The sequence below is a fragment of the Lithobates pipiens genome, unplaced genomic scaffold, assembly GCF_037356315.1.
Source record: "Lithobates pipiens isolate NorthernLeopardFrog02 unplaced genomic scaffold, aLitPip1_a1.2 Scaffold_13, whole genome shotgun sequence".
Classification (NCBI taxonomy): Eukaryota; Metazoa; Chordata; class Amphibia; order Anura; family Ranidae; genus Lithobates; species Lithobates pipiens.
Genome location: NW_027507718.1, coordinates 118,318,808 through 118,340,718, shown reverse-complemented (window position 1 = coordinate 118,340,718; position 21,911 = coordinate 118,318,808). Strand labels below are relative to the sequence as shown.

Below are 21,911 nucleotides of genomic sequence, written 5' to 3'. Positions count from 1 at the left end.
TGACTCTACATTCTCTCCTTAGAATAGAACGCTGGCAGACCTGGGCTCAGTTGTATGTCCACCACTATACAAGGAAGATGGCAGAGGGTTAGGCACAAGACTAGAAGATGACAGAGCTGCAGATGTTGTTAGCTCCCCCCATGTGTGCTTCAATCACTACCCCCTATCCTCTTTGTGTATGTCACTCAGCCCTCATTAAAAGTTTGTCTCCTTCTCAGCAGCATGATCCAACAGCAGTGGTGGAGGGTATATGCTGTTGAACATGCTAGCTTTGCAAACATAGCATGGATCATAACAGAAATTGGTGGCTCAATCCCAAGCCATGTGTGTCCATTGGCATGGCTCCCGCTGCTGTCTCTCTGTTCAGTAAGGACTGGATTGAGATTGGGATCAGGTAAGTATAAGGGTGGGCTGGGGCAGAGCCAAAATACAGAAGGTTCTGTACCATAATGCAGAAAATGCATTAATGTGAAAAAACTTCTGCCTTTAGAATCATTTTAATTATGGTGATATTAGTTTAAGCAAAACACTGTATGCAACAAGGAAGCGACTTTGGAAATAAAACCTTGCATTCCAATACAGAGCTTGAAATTGAACTACTATATTTTATAGGAAAAAATAAGTAACTTTATAAGATCCCTCACGAAAGAGGTCAGGTTCTGAAATAAATACAACACAGAGCATTTTAAAACTCAGTCTTATTGTCTTAATTACAAAAACAAACAAAATAGCACATTTAAAATTAACATTTTGGGGTTAAAAAAGAAAACCTTTTTACAACTAGCAAAATATTTACCAGAACTTAAACCCACTTTCTATTTTTGCATTTATTTACTTTTTAAGTAATATTGAAACCAAAGCTAAAATGTTCCACCATATGTGCTCGGCACAGCAGTAAATCTGCTGGGTACAGAGCCGGAAAAGATTTGCTAATTTGCATGTTTAGAAATGCACTGTTAGCTGGTGACACGTGTACATAGACTAGACCTGGGATTAAACTGTGGAAACTCTAGTAAAAACATAATAAAGTAATAGGGAGGAAAATAAAAATATTCCTTATTTAGGAAAATGCATTTTTTGGACTCCAAGGTAGGCAGAGTTTTGGCAGAACAGGTCTTTTAAAATAATCAATGTAGTGTAAGATTGTGTGTGAGTTTTGAAAAAAAAAAGAAGATATGTATGTATCTATATATGGAGAGAAAATATGCATGGGACACAGCGCTAAAAACATTCCCCTTTCTCATGAATTATACAAATGGGTTTCTTCTAAAGGTAACATGTACTCTTTTGTTTAGTCAGAAATATTTCAATTGGTCCAGGTCTAATTCTGGAGTCCTGTAAACTATATTAGAGACCATTCTCCTTTGGTATCTCAAGGCATGCTCGACATTCCCCTCAGTTCTGTTTCTTGCCTTCCTCTACAGTCTCTGTTGTGACTTTTATGAAGAAAGCTGGATTCCGTAGACAGCGGTAGGCAAAAATCTGCATTCCCAAAGTGTAGATGGCATTAAGAATCATAAAATCCCACCAAGATTCTTGAGGGACACGATAAGTATATGGTGTTCTATGGTATACTGAAGATCCCATGTGAGCAAACTGAGCCTATGGAAACAGTATGCAAAAGACAGTCAAACAAATTTAGTTAAGGAAACAGTGATAAAATATACAAATCTTTAAAATAAGGTTTTAGAAAGCCGTGAATCGAACATTAGCTGTAGAAAGATTTATATACAATGAATATTTGGTTAATGTCACATTCACTTCTTTATAAACATGCTCCACAGAGTCAGCGTTGTTTTTAAACAACCCCAACTATGATGTATGTAATCATGACAAACCTAGAATGTTATTATGTTAAAGGGAATGAACAGTGGTTTTGTACAGATTTTTCTTTGTTTATTTTAATTAGGACATAAAATAAAATATATCACTTTAGCTAGATAAATAGTTGCATATTAATAGTATGCAGGTGTCTATCTGGACAGCAGGTGGAGCTTTAGTCTCCTTTTTCACATGATTGGTATGATTTCTCAGATCTGGTAAAGGAAGCCCAATGTTTACAGAATTCAAATGGGTCATCACAGCAGTAATTGATCAGAAATTAGAAAGCTCACTAGGAGGTTTCAATTGGACAAAGGGAGCTTCAAAAACACTGTTCTGCTTTTCCGACTCCTGGCTGGCCATAGACAGAGAGAATTTCTTTCCTGCAACCACAACGTGGAAGGCGTCCCCGCCAAGAGAACACAGTATTTCTAGAGGCTATAACAGGTACTAGCAATAAACACATGTAAAACTTGGCAGGCTGCTTGTATCCAAGTTGAGCAAATGAGATTTGAACAGTCAATGGCCAGCTTAACACATAAGACTTTGGAACCTTTTATCAGATCGTGTAAACACTTATTTACAAATGTGTATTCGAAAAACAAAACTTGCATATAAATAGTAACATATAAAACGTAACATATAAAAAACATATAAAACATAACATATAAAAAATAAAAAGTTTAAAAATCTACATTATAAAAAAGCCTGATATAAACTTACTCAAAACCATTATTTTTTTCTTACAACTACTGTTTAATCCAACTATTATGGTAGCTGCACACACTACAGTAAAGGCTTTCTTGTAGAAGTGATCCCAGTTGCTATAATGACACCTGATCACTTCTAAATTTATATGAAAATGCTGCCCCCAAACCACACACCATGTGTCCCTACTTGCCAGCTTAACTGTTTTTCATGAGTGCCCAGGACCTCCATGGCAGATGTCAGGATGGAGAGTCAATATTTGGTGTGGCTACCCTTTCGCTTCAAACCAGGTCGTGGAAGACAGTTTCATGTCACAGGTCATACACCATGGCAAGGCTCAGCACAGCAACAAGACACAAGGTAGTTATACTGAATCAGCAATGTCTCTTCCAGACAAAGATTTCAAAGCAGGCTGGGGTTTCAAGATGTGCTGTTTAAGTTCATATGAAGAAGCACAAAGAAACTGGCAATGTTGAGGACCGTAGCCACAGTGGTTGGCCAAGGAATCTTAATGCAGCAGATGAAAGACAAATCACTTTCCTTCGTCACCAGAAGATGTCCAGGACACAGTAGCACAAGTACTGGCAGAAACCATTGGGCCCCAAGTACACCCATCTACTGTCATCAGCCGCTAGCGGGGGTTAAAAGCGCACAGCTAGTGGCCGAAAAGCACCGCTAAAACAGCAGACACATGCCCCCCACCCCAGTGTGAAGGTGCTCCAAGGGTAAATTTCAATTCCTTTTCCCATGTCTTTTCTTCTAGTTTTTCTGTGCCAAGACACTCCAAGTAATTCTTTAACCAGACCTCCTGGCACTGAACATGGCACTGGGATAACACAGAAAAATGTAGTTTTGTTTCCTCAGTTGCTTGCCCCCTTACTATACATATCTGTATAGCGTAATAAGCAACAGGTCGTTTTTGAGCTTAATAGTGAATAATTTATCTGCAGTACAGTCTAGGGCTCTCTTACCTGTGCTATTGCACCAGCAAACACCAGTGTCCAATCCAGCATCCATGAGCAGCCAGGAATTAGAAGACCATAGATGGACACACACAGAAATGGAAGTAGGTAGAACATATAGACCAACATCTAGTAAGAATAAATAACTGTTACTTCACAGCAGCTTGTTGTATGCCCACATTAATAATCCATATAAAGCAACATTTTTATATCTGTTACATTGAGATCTCTCCAGTAGCTCCGCAATTGTAATACCTACAGAAACCTACAAGAAACCTGTACCAGCCTGGAAAAGTAAGAAGGACTGGACCTCTGAATAGCCTGAGCAGTAGTCACCAAAGGAGTGTGTGCATACAGCCAAAAACACAATGCATATTCAGTTTTTCATCACTGAAGACCAATAAACATTGATGAGTGCTATACATTATTTCTTTAAAGTGCTTATTTGAGTTTGATGTCCCTTTTTATCTTTTCCTATGTGCATACTACCCTGATGAGTTTGCCACATCCATACTTTGTTTAAAAAAGACAGAAAGCTTACCTGGACCTTAGAATAGGCAGATGGGTCCCTAAGGTATGGTTCATACTGGTAGATGTAATTGAAACAAGAGTCCATAGGGCAATCTAGGACCAGCTATGAAGATAAAAGAAGCCAGTTGGAAATCACTTTTCTACTACATGGGGTTTAGTTACAAATAAGAACTTCAATATCAATTTTAAACATAAAACACAATTCTATTTTTTATATATTTTAAAATACAATACATCTACTGTCGCCATTCACCAAATTATAATGCCACGATCACCAATGCGCAATATTTTGTGCACACAGCGCCAGGGATCAGAAAAGCAACCCACTAATTTGCACAGATTCTCTGTACACAGAAAATGAAAGAAAATGGGTTACTAATACATAGGTCTCCTCCACTGGAACATAAATAGGGATGCTTCTCGCTTTTTCTTGTTTGTTTTAAGACTACCTACATATGTAAGAAAACAAGCTAATCATTGTACCTGTAAAAAATACCTGCGTCATTATGGCTGTCAGATATCAGGCACCGTTCACACTTGTGGGCTGTGTTCTGCAAGTTGGGCAGCCCCTTCATTTCAAAGGGCTGCCCTACTCACAGAAACACAGGAAAAGAAGCCCTGGACCCTTTTTGAAATTCACGCTGTATGGAATTGCATGGTGTTGCAGAGCTATGCAGTCTCATACATGCAAAACCACGGTCATTCTGCCGATGTATGGGGTCACAATTAAGAATTAATGCACTGTGTATCTGCTAAGCAGCAGCATGTTTCTCTCACATGTCTGGACTAGGCACAAATGTGCAAGCTTTCTTGGCACTAGTGTGAAGTTAGCCTTATAGTATCCAGGGATTGACTGTCCTCTATCAATTACAACAGTCCACTTGTAACACAATGACAGCTGACAGCTATGACTCTCGAAGATGTTTTTTTTACCTAGGCATGTTACTAACCTGTTGCCAATTAATCTAATTAGTTGCAAAATGTTCTTCCAACTCTTCCTTGTTAGTACCACTTGCATTGCCAGCTTTTTGTTGCCCTGTCCCCACTTTTTTGAGATGTGTTGCTCCCATCAATTTCAAAATTGATTTAGGGTCCTTTCACACGGGGCGGATCAGTTCTGATCCGCCCCGTGGATATCCGTTTGCTCAGCGGGGATCACTCCGCCGATCCCCGCTGAGCAGGGAGATGACAGCTCTGTCTCCGCACACTGTGCAGGGACGGACCTGTCACAGCGCCGCTCTCCCCTATGGGAGATCGGATGACGACGGACCGCAGTGCCCGTCGTCATCCGATCCGATCCGCAGACGGATGGAAAAATAGCTTTTTCCTCCGTCACACTTTTTCGGATCGGAGCGGGTCGGATGTCAGCGGACATGTCACCGCTGACATCCGACGCTCCATAGACCTCTATGGAGCACCCGTTCAGGTCCGCCTGAAAAACTGACAGGCGGGCCTGAACGGGACGTTAGTGTGAAAGGGGCCTTATTGTTTTCTTAAAATGATACAATTTCTCAGTTTAAACATTCAATAGGTTTTCGATTTTCTATTGTGAATAAAATATGGATTTATGAGATTTGCAAATCATTGTATTCTTTTTTTATGTAGATTTTACACAATTTTACACAATGTCCCATAAACTGGAAGATGATGGGATTAGACAACTGTTTTCTCTGTGCCTTCTAGTACCTCTCTAAAATTTAGCTACACTTAAATTGCAGGCTGTTCTGACCCTCCCCCTGCCAGTCCTGTACTCCCCTGTACCCGATCCCAATGAAATAAAACTCACAAGGCCCCACAGCCACTTGTCAAAAATCTTCATAGCCAGGCACATGCACCCTATTCATTCCTTTGGAGAGTTAATTGTGCTCCGGCGGAGTACAAACTCTGTATAGGACTAAATAGAAAGCACACAATGAGCGGCCTGGCTCAAGGTTTTGACGAACAGGTCTCCATCTTCATGGGTTTACAATATAAGTGTAGCTACACCAAACATGCAGTTACAATAAAAATATCTAAATAGATAAGGAATTACCATATGTAACATCCCTTGATTTATCTATTTTGTCATTATTTAAAGACAAATGTTGAGCTTGGGACAAGTTGAAAGTTTAAAAATTGTATTTTCCAGTTATATCATATCTGAAATTTAAATGCCTTAAAATAAATATTTAATTAAAACAAAATCAAAGTAATATTACAAGCATGGTATTACTGTACCACTTCTACTATCTTCAGGAAAATTAATAACAATTTAGGAAATAAGAATGTCTGTACCCATAGTAGCCAGCCAGACTTTTTATATTTTCCAGAACACCAGAGAAAAAAAAATATACACCTAGATATGATTGGCTACTATTGGTAACGTTACAACCCTAAATTTGTATACAGTAGACTATAGTTATGAGATGCCCTAAAAGAGCTATTATGAAATACTTACCAGGCCCCTAAAAAGAGTGAATACAATGGCACCTAAGAGATACAGCACAAGAGCCATATCTACAGGTCGCTGAAAGATTCCTTCACTCTGTGCAGCCACCACCTAATAAGGAAACAAAAACATTCATATTGAAGACAGCCAGGCATCGTTTAAGCCATACTGGTCAATAAGAATCTGTTACCTTTTCAGTTGAGAACTTTGGAAAAGCATGACTGGCTCTGAATATCCTTATTCCAGCCCATACAGGGACAAATAGATACGGAATATTAAGAATGAAGGCAGGACGGATCTCAGTGCCATATTTTCCTGAAACAAGAAAAAATGTCTAAATTTGTTGCAGTAAGAAAAAAAAAATGAACTATTTTACATGCCACCGCCAAAGAATTTTGCTGTCTTTGTACAACTAAAATGACACGGATTAAGTCAAGGGTCTATGGAAACTTTTCATTAAAGTACAAAAAAAAATACTCTTCATCATTCATTTATCCTAAAAGTGACAGCCATATATCTGTCCAACCAATGTGACAGCTCTTCCACAAATCAGAAAACTGCATCTGAGATAAGCCCTGACTATTTTCAATGATCCTTGCAATCACAATTAGCCGTGCAAGATTTAACAGAATGTGTTTTTTAGTGACAGGGATGATATAGTAATATCTATTAAAACAGAAAAATGGTAAGTGCTTTAATTCATCAACAATGATATCAGTATATGTTCCAACACCATTAGTACCAACTGAATAGGGAGCAATTTTACAGTAATAAAGTAGTCTGTAATGAACAATTACTTTTTCCTCTGCAGCTTATTTATTGTATAAATTTTGAAAATAAATAATTTTTATTCACCGATTCGGGGTTTTAGCAAAAAGATTTAGATCACTGAAAATGGTCAAAAAAGCTTACATTGGGAGCATTAATATAACATTAGTCAGCTTTGTGCTTGCAGAAGAGGTTGTAAACAAGATTGAAATAAAATGTAACTCATAATTCTTGAATTAGAGGCAGACCACGGTGTGACTATACTGACAATTGACGTACCTCATACTGAGTGTAGAGAATTGAGGAATGGTACCAAGCACAATGCTATCCTAAATTTTCTCCAAAATTCATAAGATGGTGAACAAAACTGTCCAATCAAAATCTCCAGTCAATGTTAGGCAGTCATTGAAGGTGATACATTTCACAACACACAGTCCAAGCTAGAAATATTGCAGCAATATCATAAACCTTAACTACCCAGGGTCTTTACCCACTTAAGCTCCAGACCATTTGGCTACCCAAAGACCAGAACACTTTTTGTGATTTGCACTGCGTCGCTTTAACTGACAATTGTGCGACGTGGATCCCAAACAAAATTGACGTGGTATTTGATCACCTCCGAGGTTTTTATTTTTTGCGCTATAAACAAAAAAAATAGTGATAATTTTGAAAAAAAAAACATTTTTTTTTTACTTTTTGCTATAATATCCCCAAAAAAATATATAAAACTTTTTTTCCCGCAGTTTAAGCCAGTACATATTCTTCTACGTATTTTTGGTAAGAAAAAAAATTGCAATAAGCGTTTATTGATTCGTTTAAGCAAAAGTTATAGCGTCTACAAAATAGGGGATAGTTTTATGGCATTTTTAGCAATTTGTTTTTTTTTTACTAGTAATGGCGGCAATCAGCGATTTTTATCGTGCCTGCAACATTATGGTGGACAGATCGGACACTTTTGGCGTGATTTTGGGACCATTCACATTTATATGGTGATCAGTGCAATTAAAAATGCATTGATTACCGTGTAAATGTGACTGGCAGTGAAGGGGTTAACCACTAGGTGGCGCTGTAGGGGTTAAGTGTGTCCTAGGGAGTGATTCTAACTGTGGGGCGGGCTATGGATGACACAACACTGATCCCCTCTCCCGCTTACAGGGAGCTGTGATCAGTGTCACTAGGCAGAACGGGGAAATGCTTGTTTACGTTAGCATTTCCCAGTTCTTTCTCTTCGTGAGACAATCGTGGGTATCCCTTGCGGTCTCGAGAAAGACCTGTGATCCCACTCACGGAGGTCGCAGAGGGCACGCACAAACCGCTTCTTAAAGGGCAACGTACAGGTTCGTTAATCTGCCTGTACGTGCCCTGCTGCCAATGTATAGGTCGGCAAGCAGTTAAAGGACTTCTGGTGCTGCCCTATCATAAATAGGCTGAAGTGCAGTTTAAGGAATACAGACTTGTGAAGCTGAGTCAGTGACCTATTTTTACCTATAACTAAGTAGTATAGCCCTCAAACTGTCAAATTATTATTATTCATTTATTACAAGTATTTATATAGCAACGACAGTTTATGCAGCTCTTTACATTTACATCATACCCTACACTCAAGGAGTCTAGGGTCCATATTTTTCATGTATACATACACGTCCACACATGCTAGGACCAATTTAGACAGAAGGTAGTTAACCTACTAACAAGTCTTTGGAGTGTGGGAAGAATTCAGGGTACTTGAAGCAAACCCAGGCAAGCACAAGGGAAAACATGCAAACTGCATGCAAATAGTGTACTGACCAGGATTTGAACCAGGAACCGCAGTGCTGCAAAGACGGAGTGCTAACCACTAGTGTAATTTTATTTTCCTTAACTCCTATGGTATGGTACAGTAATGGAGTTACTTTTCTAAGAAGTGGCTACACTAATTGAAAAAAAATATACTACTCAGACACCAAACCTATATTACAAGGTTCAGAAGTTAAATAAGATACATTAGACCTTAAGCAAAATAACACCACTGGAAAAAACATGCCATCCCAGACAAAGGGAGTGGGTATGGAGACCTAGTAAGGTTTCCAATAAGGAAAAGGGGTCTAGACACAGTATATCTCCCAATACACCGTTGTGTACTAGCATATGTTTTGTCAAGGGTGAAAAGTCTGGCGCAGTTGCCATACTATGCACTAAGGTATGCTTGGTTTATTTACATGTCTTGTAAACTTCATTCATCTGCTATTTACAATGACTGTTTGGTCTTATTCTTATGAAAATTTGACCTATGTATTCCTTTAGAGGATTGGTATAGCCACTGATAGTATTATTTCAAATGTCTTCAGACAGCAAGTATTTAGAGGTATGGTTAGCCTGTCATATTTGGTGACTAACAAATCGTAATTTCATTATACTAAGTAATATGCTTGTTTTCTGATTCTGAACCCTTGTCATTGAGAAATATAGAGGTACGCATGATAGCTGGCAGTATGGGGTGTCCATTGGGCATTAAGAAATACTCCAGCACACCTACAAAACACCTCTTAGACCCTTACCTTGGGTGGAGTTAGCTCTGTAAAACCCTACCCAAGGGACAAGAAAAGATGGCTGTCCCAGCAGCTGTGAGATCTCATTTTATCATCAGAACCACTAAAGAATACTGAGAGTTACATTAAAAAAGCCAATCACTTTGCAATATCAGGACGGACTTAATTTTCAAATGATCCAAACTCTGCACTTTGGGGAAACCAGGCGGACCCCGCTTAAATATTTTTCAATTTTAAATTATTTTATTTTACGGTTACTTATTTTGACTGTTTTGAGCACCATTTTTCTTTTCTTTTTCAAAATTACATTTAAAAATGTGTTAAGCTTATTTACTAAATCTCTGAATGCTCTAAGTAGAAATTAAGACCTCTGCCTTTTTGAAGGAGCAATCATAAGCTCTGTTATAATCATTTCTGGGAGTGGCAGTGAGTATTACAGACATTTTTAAAGGTCAGAATTGCATCAGTGGATGCTAACAACACTGCATGTTTCTGTTAAAATATGGGGTTGGCTACTGGTTATATGTAAAAAGGTATCTGCTTTGTTGACCTGCAAGTGACATCCAGCCTACTGGTGCTTAGATTGTTGTCCTGCAACGGGGAGGTTGAGAACGTAAAATTGTCACACAGAGGAGTGGCCAGATTCCATATTTAAAGCGGAACTTCAGTCATTTTTTAATTGTTCCATCTATTAAATCTTCTGCCCTTGTTGTTTTAACTTTGGATAGTACATTTTTTTTTTTGCCAGTAAATACCTTATACAGCCAACTTCTTGTTTCTTTTCTGGAAGAATGCCTAGGCTTATGACATCATGCACAGCTCTCTCACTCTAGTGAGACTTTGCCAGGAAGGGAGGGGGGGGGGGTGAGTCATAAGAGGACCAATGAGAACTGCCGGGCGGGAGGTGTGCCTCTGTGTAAATCCAGCAAATGAACAGGCAGCAGCTTCAGCTGCCCACAGTTAAAGTGGATGCAGCCAGACATAGTGGAGGAAAAGTTGTGCAGCATATTTGGCAAGTACGGAATCACACTATATCTAAATGAATATGCAAAGTGGTTGGAGGGAAGCTTCAGAATGGCAAAGATGTTTTTATTACAAATGATGTGAGCAGACTGCAGTTCCTCTTTAATATCTTAGTATGGTAAGCAATGCGCCAAGTGAAGGGTATGCTCTCTGGTATTTCTTAGGCCACATGGGAGAATACTGACAACCTGCTGTCTGAAGACATTTAAAATAATCCCATCAGTGGCTATACCAATCATCTAAAGGAATACAGTACATAGGTCAAATTTTCATCAGCATAAGACCAAACAGTCATTGTTAGTAGCAGATGAATGAAGTTTACAATACATGCTTTATCTCTATAGTAAGGGCTGGATATATAAACCAAGCATACCTTAGTGCAGTGATGGCAAACCTTGGCACCCCAGATGTTTTGGAACTACATTTCCCATGATGCTCCACTACACTGCAGAGTGCAAGAGCATCATGGGAAATGTAGTTCCAAAACATCTGGTGTGCCAAGGTTCGCCATCACTGCCTTAGTGCGTAGTATAGCAACTGCACCAGACTTTTCCCTCCCTTGACAGCATAGGCTAGACCACAATGGAGTATTGAGAGCCATACTGTGTGTCTAGACCCCTTTTCCTTATAGGAAGTCTTACTAGGTCTCCATACCCACTTCCTTTGTCTAGGGTGGCATGTTCTTTTTCCAGTGGTGTTAGTTTCAGGGTTCTTGCCACCATGCCTTCTCTGCAGTTATTCATAGATCTGAGTCCTCGGCTTTCTTCTGTATGGTTGTGGAGTACAGATTCAACATTACATACATTTGTGTGTATTCCTATTTTTGTGCACTGTTTTTTTTTTTTTTTTTCTGTGGAACTGTCTTCGTCCCATGTACAGTGCTATTCACACTCTCACACAGGTTTATTTTGGGTATGTGTGGGGTTTTTGGTTTTGTGTGCTGGGTTTTTTTTTTTGTTTTTTTTCCCCCCCAATTCTGGAGAACTGACGGATGATATTTTTCAAGGCATCCACACAGAATAGTAAGAAAGGCAAGCACTGTAATCTTAAAAAAAAAAGAAGGTTAGGATTATCTATATCAGGAGAACACTCATTATTAATTTCTCTAGACCAGTTATCCATAATCTGGGCAAAAGAGAAGGTAGATATGGGCAGTTGCCAGGCAGGGCCTGCAAGAGCATAGGGGGACTTCAAAAGGATCATGTGTGTGTTATGAACTCCATGGCTTATCACTTTTGCACTGCATATGGCATTAAACAGATCAGAATTTCAACATAGAAATAACATAGTTCTACATGCACTTAAATGATTTAATGTTATACCTGCACAGTTTGAATACACAAACTGTTAAGATGAATTTATACTTTTTTTAATCATTAGCCAACGGGAGAGAGACAGCTAAACAGATATTTTCTCATTGGCAGTTATATATTATTTAACAGAATACATCCCATGGATGCTTGACCCATTATCCTAGAAAGGTCTGACAAGTGATAGATGTGTCTTACCAATTACATTCCCAGGCAGAAATACCAGCATGCTCATGAGTAGAGAACCCAACCAAAAAAGACCAACTGCTTTGTAGTTTGTCCTAGGAAGGGAAAACCAGAAAGATCTTATTCATTTAAAAACAATGCAGCTGTAGCATCACATTAGAAATAGGACCTATAATCAATGTGCTTAACTGTTTAAAGATGGTCAAATTATAGTACTGAGATCAAACGTATGATGTCCATATACATACTTACTGATGCTGAAGAAGATCAAAGCAGGTACTGTATATTTTTTATAACAAAGTTTGAGTTCAGATGTTTACAGAGGAGTTTTGTATGTTGTGCCCATTTATTTCATTTCATACAGGTGGACACCACAAGACTATAAAACATACCCTTGTTTTGTGTAAACCCTGTAAAGCAAGAGTCCAGGCTGTATCTATGAAGAAACTGTGAGCTGCTCTGATTTGGGCTACAAACACCATCCCCTCTCCTCTTTTCCATATCATAGAGGGAAGGGGTTTTGTAGTCCTCAGACATTGCTGGTAAAAATATAACTAATAAGAATGCAGGACATGATCAGCTCACAATATTTCTGACAGAATAAACTGTTTTTATTTGTTTTTTCTTGCACTTATTGAACAGATATAACAATGCTTCATTTAGCAGGTATAGGGAACAGCTAAGAGTTTATTGTTAGGGTTTACATACACTGCAAAATTGTCTTCTGTACCCAGGGAAAGCCCCACCAGGCAACTCTTGATTATTTTTTTTTGACAAAAGTGGAGAGCTTGCTCAGCTCTTCCATACCTCTTTTGGACAATTAGGATATTCATAACTAGGGATGAGTGAATGTGTGTAAATTCAAATCACAGGGCATTCTTCAAACCCATTGTTAAGTCTGAATATTGCTAAATATGAATCCCACTGAAGTCTTTAGGGGGGGGGGGGGGCAAAAAGGGCATGAAGAGCTGGGCACGGACATAAGATATATGTACCAATAAACAAAAATTAAAATACAGGGGTGAGAGGGCCCTCCCTTTTATCCAATTTCAAGGCTGACATGGAAAACAAACCAATCCTTTTTTTATCAAGAAAAATAAATTAGAGAGTGTATTATTTTACAGACAATAACCAAAAAATTGTACAGGTGATTGACAGTATGTAAGCAGCCTTATTAGACTGCAATTTAAGAGGGAAAGATGAGGCAGGTTTAATCAAGCAATAAAAACTAAAGAGTAGTTGTTGAAATACTTATGCAGCGTACAAACGATCGGAATTTCGGCCAGCACAAGACCCATGAGAGCCTTTCATTGGAAAAATGCGACCGTGTGTATGCTCCATTGGAATTTAGCTGCCCAAATTCCCACCAGCAAAAATCTGAGAGCAGATTCTCAATTTTTCAGAAGGAAAAACTCTCTATCGGAAATTCCAATCTTGTGTATGCAATTCCAACGTGCAAAAACTCACGCATGCTCAGATTCAACTACGAGATGGAAGTTATTGGCTACTGGGTATTGAACTCCCTTTTTCTAGTCCCGTCGTACGTGTTGTATGTCACCGAGTTCTTGACGGTTGGAATTTGGTGTGACCGTGTGTATGCAAGACAGCTTGAGTGAAATCCAGCCGGAATTCCGTCGGGGAAAACCATCAGAGCTTTTTCCGACCAAAATTCCGATTGTGTGTACGTGACATTAAAGTGGTCCTAAAGGCAGAAGTTTTTATTTTATTTTAATGCATTCTATGCATTAAGATAAAAAACCTTCTGTGTGCAGCAGCCTCCCTCAGCCACCCTTTTACTTACCTGAGCCCGATCTAGATCCAGTCATGTTGCATGAGATACTCGGCTGCCGGGGACTCTCCCTTCTGTTTGGCTGAGACACACAGCAGACATCATTGGCTCCCACTGCTGTCAATCAAAGCCAGTGAGCCAATGAGGAGAGAGAGGGGGTGGGCTAAGGATCTGTATCTGAATGCTGTGGGGGCACTCAGAGAAGAGGAGAATCGGGGCTACTCTGCAATACCAATACACAAAGCAGGTAAGTATAACATGTTTGTTATTTTTAAGCAAAAAAAAACCCCACAAGACTTTAGTATCACTTTAAAAAGGAGTCCCAGAAAGGTCTGTTAGAGCCATGTATTGTGAACACAGAGGGGGGTACATAAAAGTATGAAGTGCACCACAGTGTGATGTATCCCAGTACAGCACATTGAATACGGAGGTACATACTAATATGTAGCCCATCACAACTGTAATGTTGCACTCCAGGTCCTCCAATACATTCTGACAACAGGCTGTGGAAAATCCTGACTATAGTGAGGAGATTGGGCATCATTATTGGCTGTTCTGAGCCCCCTGACCACAGTTCAAAGGCCAGGAAGTGCATCATTGTTAACTGGTTGCTATAGTGAAGAATGGCCGCATTAATTCATGATTTCCCAAAACACGGACGACTTAGGGTCATCTCAAACTACTCATGTTCAAGCTAAATCCAAAGCTCAACTCTACTTATAACCTTGGGCAACCATTATAGAGATTCAGGAGGCAGGATGGAGGTTAGTGAGCCCTTTATTTTTGCAAGAGTATTGCAGTGAGTAATTCATTTTTAAAGCATCTAGGTTTAATGGTCCTGGAGTGTTGAAGATGCTATCCAAAAGCAAAAATCCAGCCACAACTAAGGTCAGGCTTGCTACATAAAAAAAAAAATAATAACTTCAGGTATTGGTATTTTTTACATCGTTACATTGGGTGGTGATGTATACATGGTCCAATAAAGATTGCTTTGCATTCATTCAAAAAATGCAAAGAGTTCTCTGAATGGCACCAATGCTGAGCAGCCGACCTCTTGTGTTCACAATGCATTAGGTCGGCCGCTCAACACGGGACCAGGAGGCAAGTGGAGATCACTGAAGCAGTGGAGCCTACTACAGTGATTTCCAGTTTCCAGGGGCATTGGCCAGGTATGGTATATACATAGTTACACTGGTCCAAGTTGGATCAACGTAACTATGCAAAAATATTCCATGCCTGGAATTCATCAAACATTATATCCTTATCAGTAATGCTGTTCCAGTCATTCAAAGACAAAGACAAAGCAATATATTCTTACCCACGAGAGATTGCTGCCAACATAAACAAGTAGAGCAAGTAATGTACTGTCCCATCCCACAGGCAGATGAGCATTCCATGTGCAGTGCGGAGGTATGGCTCCCCCTAGAGGAATAAAATAAATATACTCTAAGACCTTTAAACACATGCATTTTAATATGTGTCAAAACATGAGCCAGCATACATTAAAATGCAAAAAGAAGAGAATAGGACCCTGCTACCAACATGGCCATCACACAGGACATTATTCAGTATTTGTAAGGTGGCTTCTTTGGGCTGTAGAGGTAGGTTTGCAATGTAAAGAATGTACTTGTATATTACAATATCAAGCATTTTCCCATCAAATTAAAGATAAACAAATGCAATGTGATATGGTTGAAAACCATTATTGTGTATGCGTTTTTATTATGTGTATATGCATCTTTACTTTACAAATATTTAATGCAGATGGTTTAGGCAAAATGGATTTTCTACCGAAAAAGTACAGCAGAATTGGTTTTCTGAAACCTCTGGTAGAAACAGTGAGGGGAAAAAAGTTTTTCATCCCCTGCGGATTTTGTACATTTGCCCACTGAAAAAGAAATGATCAGTCTATCATTTTGATGGTAGGGTTATGTCAACAGTGAGAGACAGCATAACAACAAATTTCCAGGAAAACACATTTCAACGTTCCAAAATCCCGACTTTGGGAGCACATGTCGCATGAAGTGTAAAAACCAATAGTTCCCTATGAGAGCCATCTTATCTGGTTGGACACAAGTTGCGCCAACTTTAAAAAAGGTTCCTGCACTACTTTGGTCCATCTTTGGTTGTTTTTCAGCCCATTCAATGTCATTGAAGTCAGATCAAAGTCAGATCCTCGTTCTAACCATCACAACTTTGTGACATTCGACATGGTGATTACAGCAGCAGGGAAATTAATTTATGTCACACTAGGATTGTTTTGATTGGTCAAAGGACAAGTCAGACTATCTCAAAGTCAGAGCAAAATTGTATCCTGTTCATTCAAGTCAGATGGAAGCAGGACCGATGTAAGACTGATGTCACAGGGCAAAGGAGGATGACAGATGTACAGCAGTCGTGTCCTACCAGTGCGAACCTGGCCTTAAAGGGTAAAAGACACCTGTCCACAGAAGCAATCTATAAATCAGATTCCAATCTCTCCACCATGGCCAAGACCAAAGAGCTGTCTTAGGGTGTCAGGGACAAGATTGTAAACCTACACAAGGCTGGAATGGGCTATAAGACCATCGCCAAGCAGCTTGGTGAGAGGGTGACAATGGTTGGTGCGATTATTTGCAAATGTAAGAAACACAAAATAACTGTCAATCTCCCTCAGTCTGGGGCTCCAAGCAAGTTCTAACCTTATGGAATTTCAATGATCATGTTAACGGTGATGAATCAGTCCACAACTACATTGGAGAATTTTGTCAATGATCTCAAGGCAGCTGGAACCATAGTCACAAAGAAAACAATTGGTAACACGCTGCGCCATGAAGGACTGAAATCCTGCAGTACCCTCAAGGTCCCCCTGCTCAAGAAAGCACATGTACAGGCCCGTCTGAAGTTTGCTAAGGAACATCTGAATGACTCAGAGGAGAACAGGCTGAAAGTGTTGTGGTGAGATGAGACCAAATTCAAGCTCTTTCGCATCAACTCGCCGTGCTTGGAGGAGGAGGAACGCTACCTATGACCCCAAGAACACCATCCCCACTGTCAAACATGGAGGTGGAAACATTATGCCTTGGGGGTGCTTTTCTGTTAAAGGGACAGGACAACTTCACTGCATTAATGGGATGAAGGATGGGGGCAATGTACCTTCAAATCTTGGTTGAGAACCTCCTTCCCTCAGCCAGGGCATTGAAAATGGGTCATGGATTGGTATTCCAGCATGACAATGACCCAAAACACACAGCTAAGGTAACAAAGAAGTGGTTTAGGAAGAAGAACATTAACCACTTTCAGACCGGACTATTTTGCTGGCTTAAGACCAGACCACTTTTTGTGATTCGGCACTGCATTGCTTTAACTGACAATTGCGCGGTCGTGCAATATGGCCCCAAAACAAAATTGACACCCTTTTTTCCCCACAAATAGAGCTTTCTTTTGGTGGTATTTGATCACCCCTACGGTTTTTATTTTTTGTGCTATAAACAAAAATAGAGCGACAATTTTGTTATAATAAATATCCCACAAAAATATATTAAAAAAAAGTTTTTTTCCCTCAGTTTAGGCTGATACATATTCTTCTACATATTTTTGCAAAAAAAAAAAAAATTTGCAATAAGCGATTGATTGGTTTGTGCAAAAGTTATAGCGTTTACAAAATAGGGGATAGTTTTATGGCATTTTTATTTATACTAGTAATGGCGGCGATCAGCGATTTTTATTCTGACTGCGACATTATGGCGGACACATCGGACATTTCTGACACATTTTTGGGACCATTGTCATTTATACAGCAATCAATGCTATACAAATGCATTTGATTCCTGTGTAAATGACACTGGCAGTGAAGGGGTTAACCAGGGGGTTAAGTGTTCCTAGGGTCGTGTTACTAACTGTGGGGGGTTGGGCTTTGTGTTAGTGAACACTGATCTCTGCTCCAATCACATGGAGCAGAGATCAGCATCACTTGTTGCTAGGCAGAACGTTCAGCCGCCCAGTGAGACGATTGCGGGTATCCCCGCAGCGATCGAGTCCGTGGGACCCGCGACCGGACTCACGGGGGTCCCGACCGGCACACGAGCACGCCGGCGGCAGCGCGCACGCGATGGCAGGGCGGCATATTAAAATGGACATACCTGTACGCCAATATGCCTGCCCATGCCATTCTGCCGACGTACATCCGCGTGCACCGGTCAGGAAGTGGTTAAGGTACTGGCGTGGCCTAGCCAGTCTCCAGACCTTAATCCCATATCAAATATGTGTCAGGAGCTAAAGGTTCGAGTTACCAAATGTCAGCCTTGAAACCTTAATGATTTGGAGAGGATCTGCAAAGAGGAGTGGGACAAAATCCCTCCTGAGATGTGAGAAAACCTCATGGCCAACTACAAGAAACATCTGACCTCTGATTGCCAACAAGGTTTTTTCCATCAAGTATTAAGACATGTTTTGCGAAGGTGTCAAATACTTATTTCACTCATTAAAATGCAAATCAATTTATAAAAATAACTTTGTTGTTATTCTGTCTCTCACTGTTAAAATAAACCTACCATTAAAATTAGAGACTGGTCATTTCTTTGCCAGTGGGCAAACGTACAAAATCAGAAGGGGATCAAATCGTTTTTTCCCTCACTGTATTCATGAACAGAGGGAAGAGTTGGAGTCTCTTTTGCACATTCACTTATATTCATAAATCTCAATGAGCTATCATGCTTAACAGATAAGGAAAAAATAGAGAAAAAAAAAAAAGCTAAAGCTGATGGCCATAAATAGGAACATAACATATTAGAATATGTAATATTTTATATTAATATGAACATAATCAAATATTGTTTTTAATGCGATTTGTAGGCTGTGTTTGAAGCCACTTACACAGCGTAGTGACTTTGCAGCAGGGAACAGAAGGAGTAGCAGCTACCGGCCAAAACAGACATGGATCTGTCATAACCCAAGAAACAGCAAAACTGAAATGCTGCATGCATTTCAATTAAAGTTTCATTCACTGAAACCGCTCGAAGGAAAAAAAAAAAACAAGGGCAAGAAGGTGATATTTTGACTATTAATCTTTCTCTAGTGCCAATTGTTCACATGATGGGGAGGTGTGGGTTGGCGTTTTATTTTATGATAGGATTGCTATAATAAATCCAAGACCAATACAGACATATTGCAAATTAACTTTAACTGTGTTCATGCTACTAATTACATCCAATGTTCTAATTACCAAAGGCTTATAGGACAACATTTTTATCCAGTGAGTTTATCCGACTGTCCATTACAGGAGAGGACCAAAAAGGAACATTATTTTTCCTCTTGTTGTGGCAAAAACTGAAAATCATTCTCCAGGAAGTTTTAATGTGCTTTCCCCTGGACAAAAACTGCAGGTTACAAAGAACTGGGTAACTGTTTGCTGAATTACTGTTATTCACTGCTAATTTACACCTAACCACAATGTCCTGACAATCAGCTATCAATCAAACAAAAATAAGAGTTTGTGAAATCAATATCTCCAAAAGCATAAAATCTTGTCTGACGTTTTGGAAATGTAAAAAAGTAAAGGGTAACACACTTTATAGTTAAAACAATATGAAACTTTAAAATTGAAACCTTAGATAAGTGTAACGGCTGTAGACATTTTCAAACCAGTTATTCTTACCTCTTTCATGTAAAACTCCATAAATCCACTTATGTGGCCATCTTCTTCTAGCCATATTATTAAATCAATAACACTTGAAAAGGAGAAAATCGCAAAAACTAAAAAAAGATTGAGGAAAAGATAAAAGGGAAAAAAACAAAGCGTCACACAGATATTTTATGATAATTGAAAGTAAATATATATGCATACAATTGCAATATGGCTGAGACAAGTGAAAACAATAAATATCATTATTAGGGTCCCTGCACAATTGACTTTGTTCATAAAAGATTGCTGATTTACATCATTATGTTCTTCAGTTTTGCTCATGTTTTCACAGTTCTGGTACAGTATGTGGCAATACTAGAGGAAAATTTGAAGCCATGTTGAAAAAAAAAAGTGTTTTTTTTTGTTTTGTTTTTTCGTGCAAAAAAAAATAAAATACAATTTTGTGGAATAGTTTTACAAATTCAAGGTCTTTTTTTACACTGGGAACGTGAAGTGCTGTGTACATAAAAAATCTTGCTTTTTAAAATTCTATTTTTTTATTACAAATGGAATAACAAGGACTGTATATGTTAAGAACATTTCAACTATACATGAGAACAGGTAACCACACCTTTCACTCATATTAATTTACTATTTACTATCATCTACTGTATCCCAACAATCAACCAACTGTAGGGCGTACAAGATGGAGCCCACAAACTAACTAAACCTTTCCCCAGCAGTGCACCCTAGTAGCATTTAAAAGTTCAGTGTTACTTGAACTGTATTCCAGGATTTGCTTTTCTTCAGCTAAGAGAACATAAAGTGGAGTTCCACCCAGAAGTGTAAATTCCACCTATGCATTTCTCCACGCCTCCGGTGCCACATTTGGCACCTTTGAGGGGGGAGGGGGAACGGGGACCTGTTTTTGAGAGATCCATTTCCAGAGACAGGATCGCGGCCGGATCTCCCGGAAGTTCGGCCCGCCTCCTCCTCCCCCCGCCGCCAGACCAATTATATGAAACAAATCTGAGAATATGTTGGAGATTGTGGCACATGAATAGGAACAGTCGCTGTTACAGTGCCTTGCGAAAGTATTCGGCCCCCTTGAACTTTTCAACCTTTTGCCACATTTCAGGCTTCAAAACAAAGATATGAAAATTAAAATTTTTTGTGAAGAATCACCAAGTGGGACACAATTGTGAAGTGGAACGAAATCTATTGGACATTTTAAACTTTTTTAGCAAATAAAAAACTGAAAAGTGGTGCGTGCAAAATTATTTGGCCCCTTTACTTTCAGTGCAGCAAACTCACTCCAGAAGTTCAGCGAGGATCTCTGAATGATCCAAATGTTGTCCTAAATGACTGATGGTGATAAATAGAATCCACCTGTGTGTAATCAAGTCTCTGTATAAATGCACCTGCTCTGTGATAGTCTCAGGGTTCTGTTGAAAGCGCAGAGAGCATCATGAAGACCAAGGAACACACCAGGCAGGTCCGTAATACTGTTGTGGAGAAGTTTAAAACCGGATTTGGATACAAATAGATTTCCCAAGCTTTAAACATCCCAAGGAGCGATCATTTTGAAATGGAAGGAGTATCAGACAACTGTAAATCTACCAAGACCTGGCCGTCCCTCTAAACTTTCAGCTCAGACAAGGAGAAGACTGATCAGAGATGCAGCCAAGAGGCCCATGATCACTCTGGATGAACTGCAGAGAACTACAGCTGATGTGGGAGAGTCTGTTCATAGGACAACAATCAGTCGTACACTGCACAAATCTGGCCTTTATGGAAGAGTGGCAAGAAGAAAGTAATTTCTCAAAGATATCAATAAAAAGTCTTGTCTAAAGTTTGCCACAAGCCACCTGGGAGACACATCAAACATGTGGAAGAAGGTGCTCTGGTCAGATGAAACCAAAATCCTACTTTTTGCCCACAATGCAAAACGATATGTTTGGCGTAAAAGCAACACAGCTCATCACCCTCAACACACCATCCCCACTGTCAAACATGGTGGTGGCAGCATCATGGTTTGGGCCTGCTTTTCTTCAGCAGGGACAGGGAAGATGGTTAAAATTGAGGGGAAGATGGATGCAGCCAAATACAGGACCATTCTGGATGAAAACCTGTTGGAGTCTGCAAAAGACCTGAAACTGGGACGGAGATTTATCTTCCAACAAGACAATGATCCCAAACATACAGCAAAATCTACAAAGAAATGGTTCACAAATAAACTTATCCAGGTGTTAGCC

General features: G+C 39.5%; 1 protein-coding gene across 1 annotated transcript in view; it reads right to left on the bottom strand.

The window, feature by feature from the left end:
* Positions 1 to 680: 680 nt before the first annotated feature.
* Positions 681 to 21,911, bottom strand: part of TM6SF2 (transmembrane 6 superfamily member 2) — a 79,377-nt gene continuing 58,146 nt past the window's right edge. Inside the window, exons 3-10 of the mRNA XM_077475449.1 lie at positions 19,690 to 19,787; positions 15,373 to 15,476; positions 12,278 to 12,360; positions 6,641 to 6,765; positions 6,460 to 6,561; positions 4,033 to 4,125; positions 3,501 to 3,620; positions 681 to 1,602 (exon numbers count right to left, since the gene is read on the bottom strand). Of these exons, the coding sequence (XP_077331575.1) occupies positions 1,396 to 1,602; positions 3,501 to 3,620; positions 4,033 to 4,125; positions 6,460 to 6,561; positions 6,641 to 6,765; positions 12,278 to 12,360; positions 15,373 to 15,476; positions 19,690 to 19,787 (932 nt within the window). The 3' untranslated portion in view covers positions 681 to 1,395. The remainder of the gene's footprint in view (positions 1,603 to 3,500; positions 3,621 to 4,032; positions 4,126 to 6,459; positions 6,562 to 6,640; positions 6,766 to 12,277; positions 12,361 to 15,372; positions 15,477 to 19,689; positions 19,788 to 21,911) is intronic.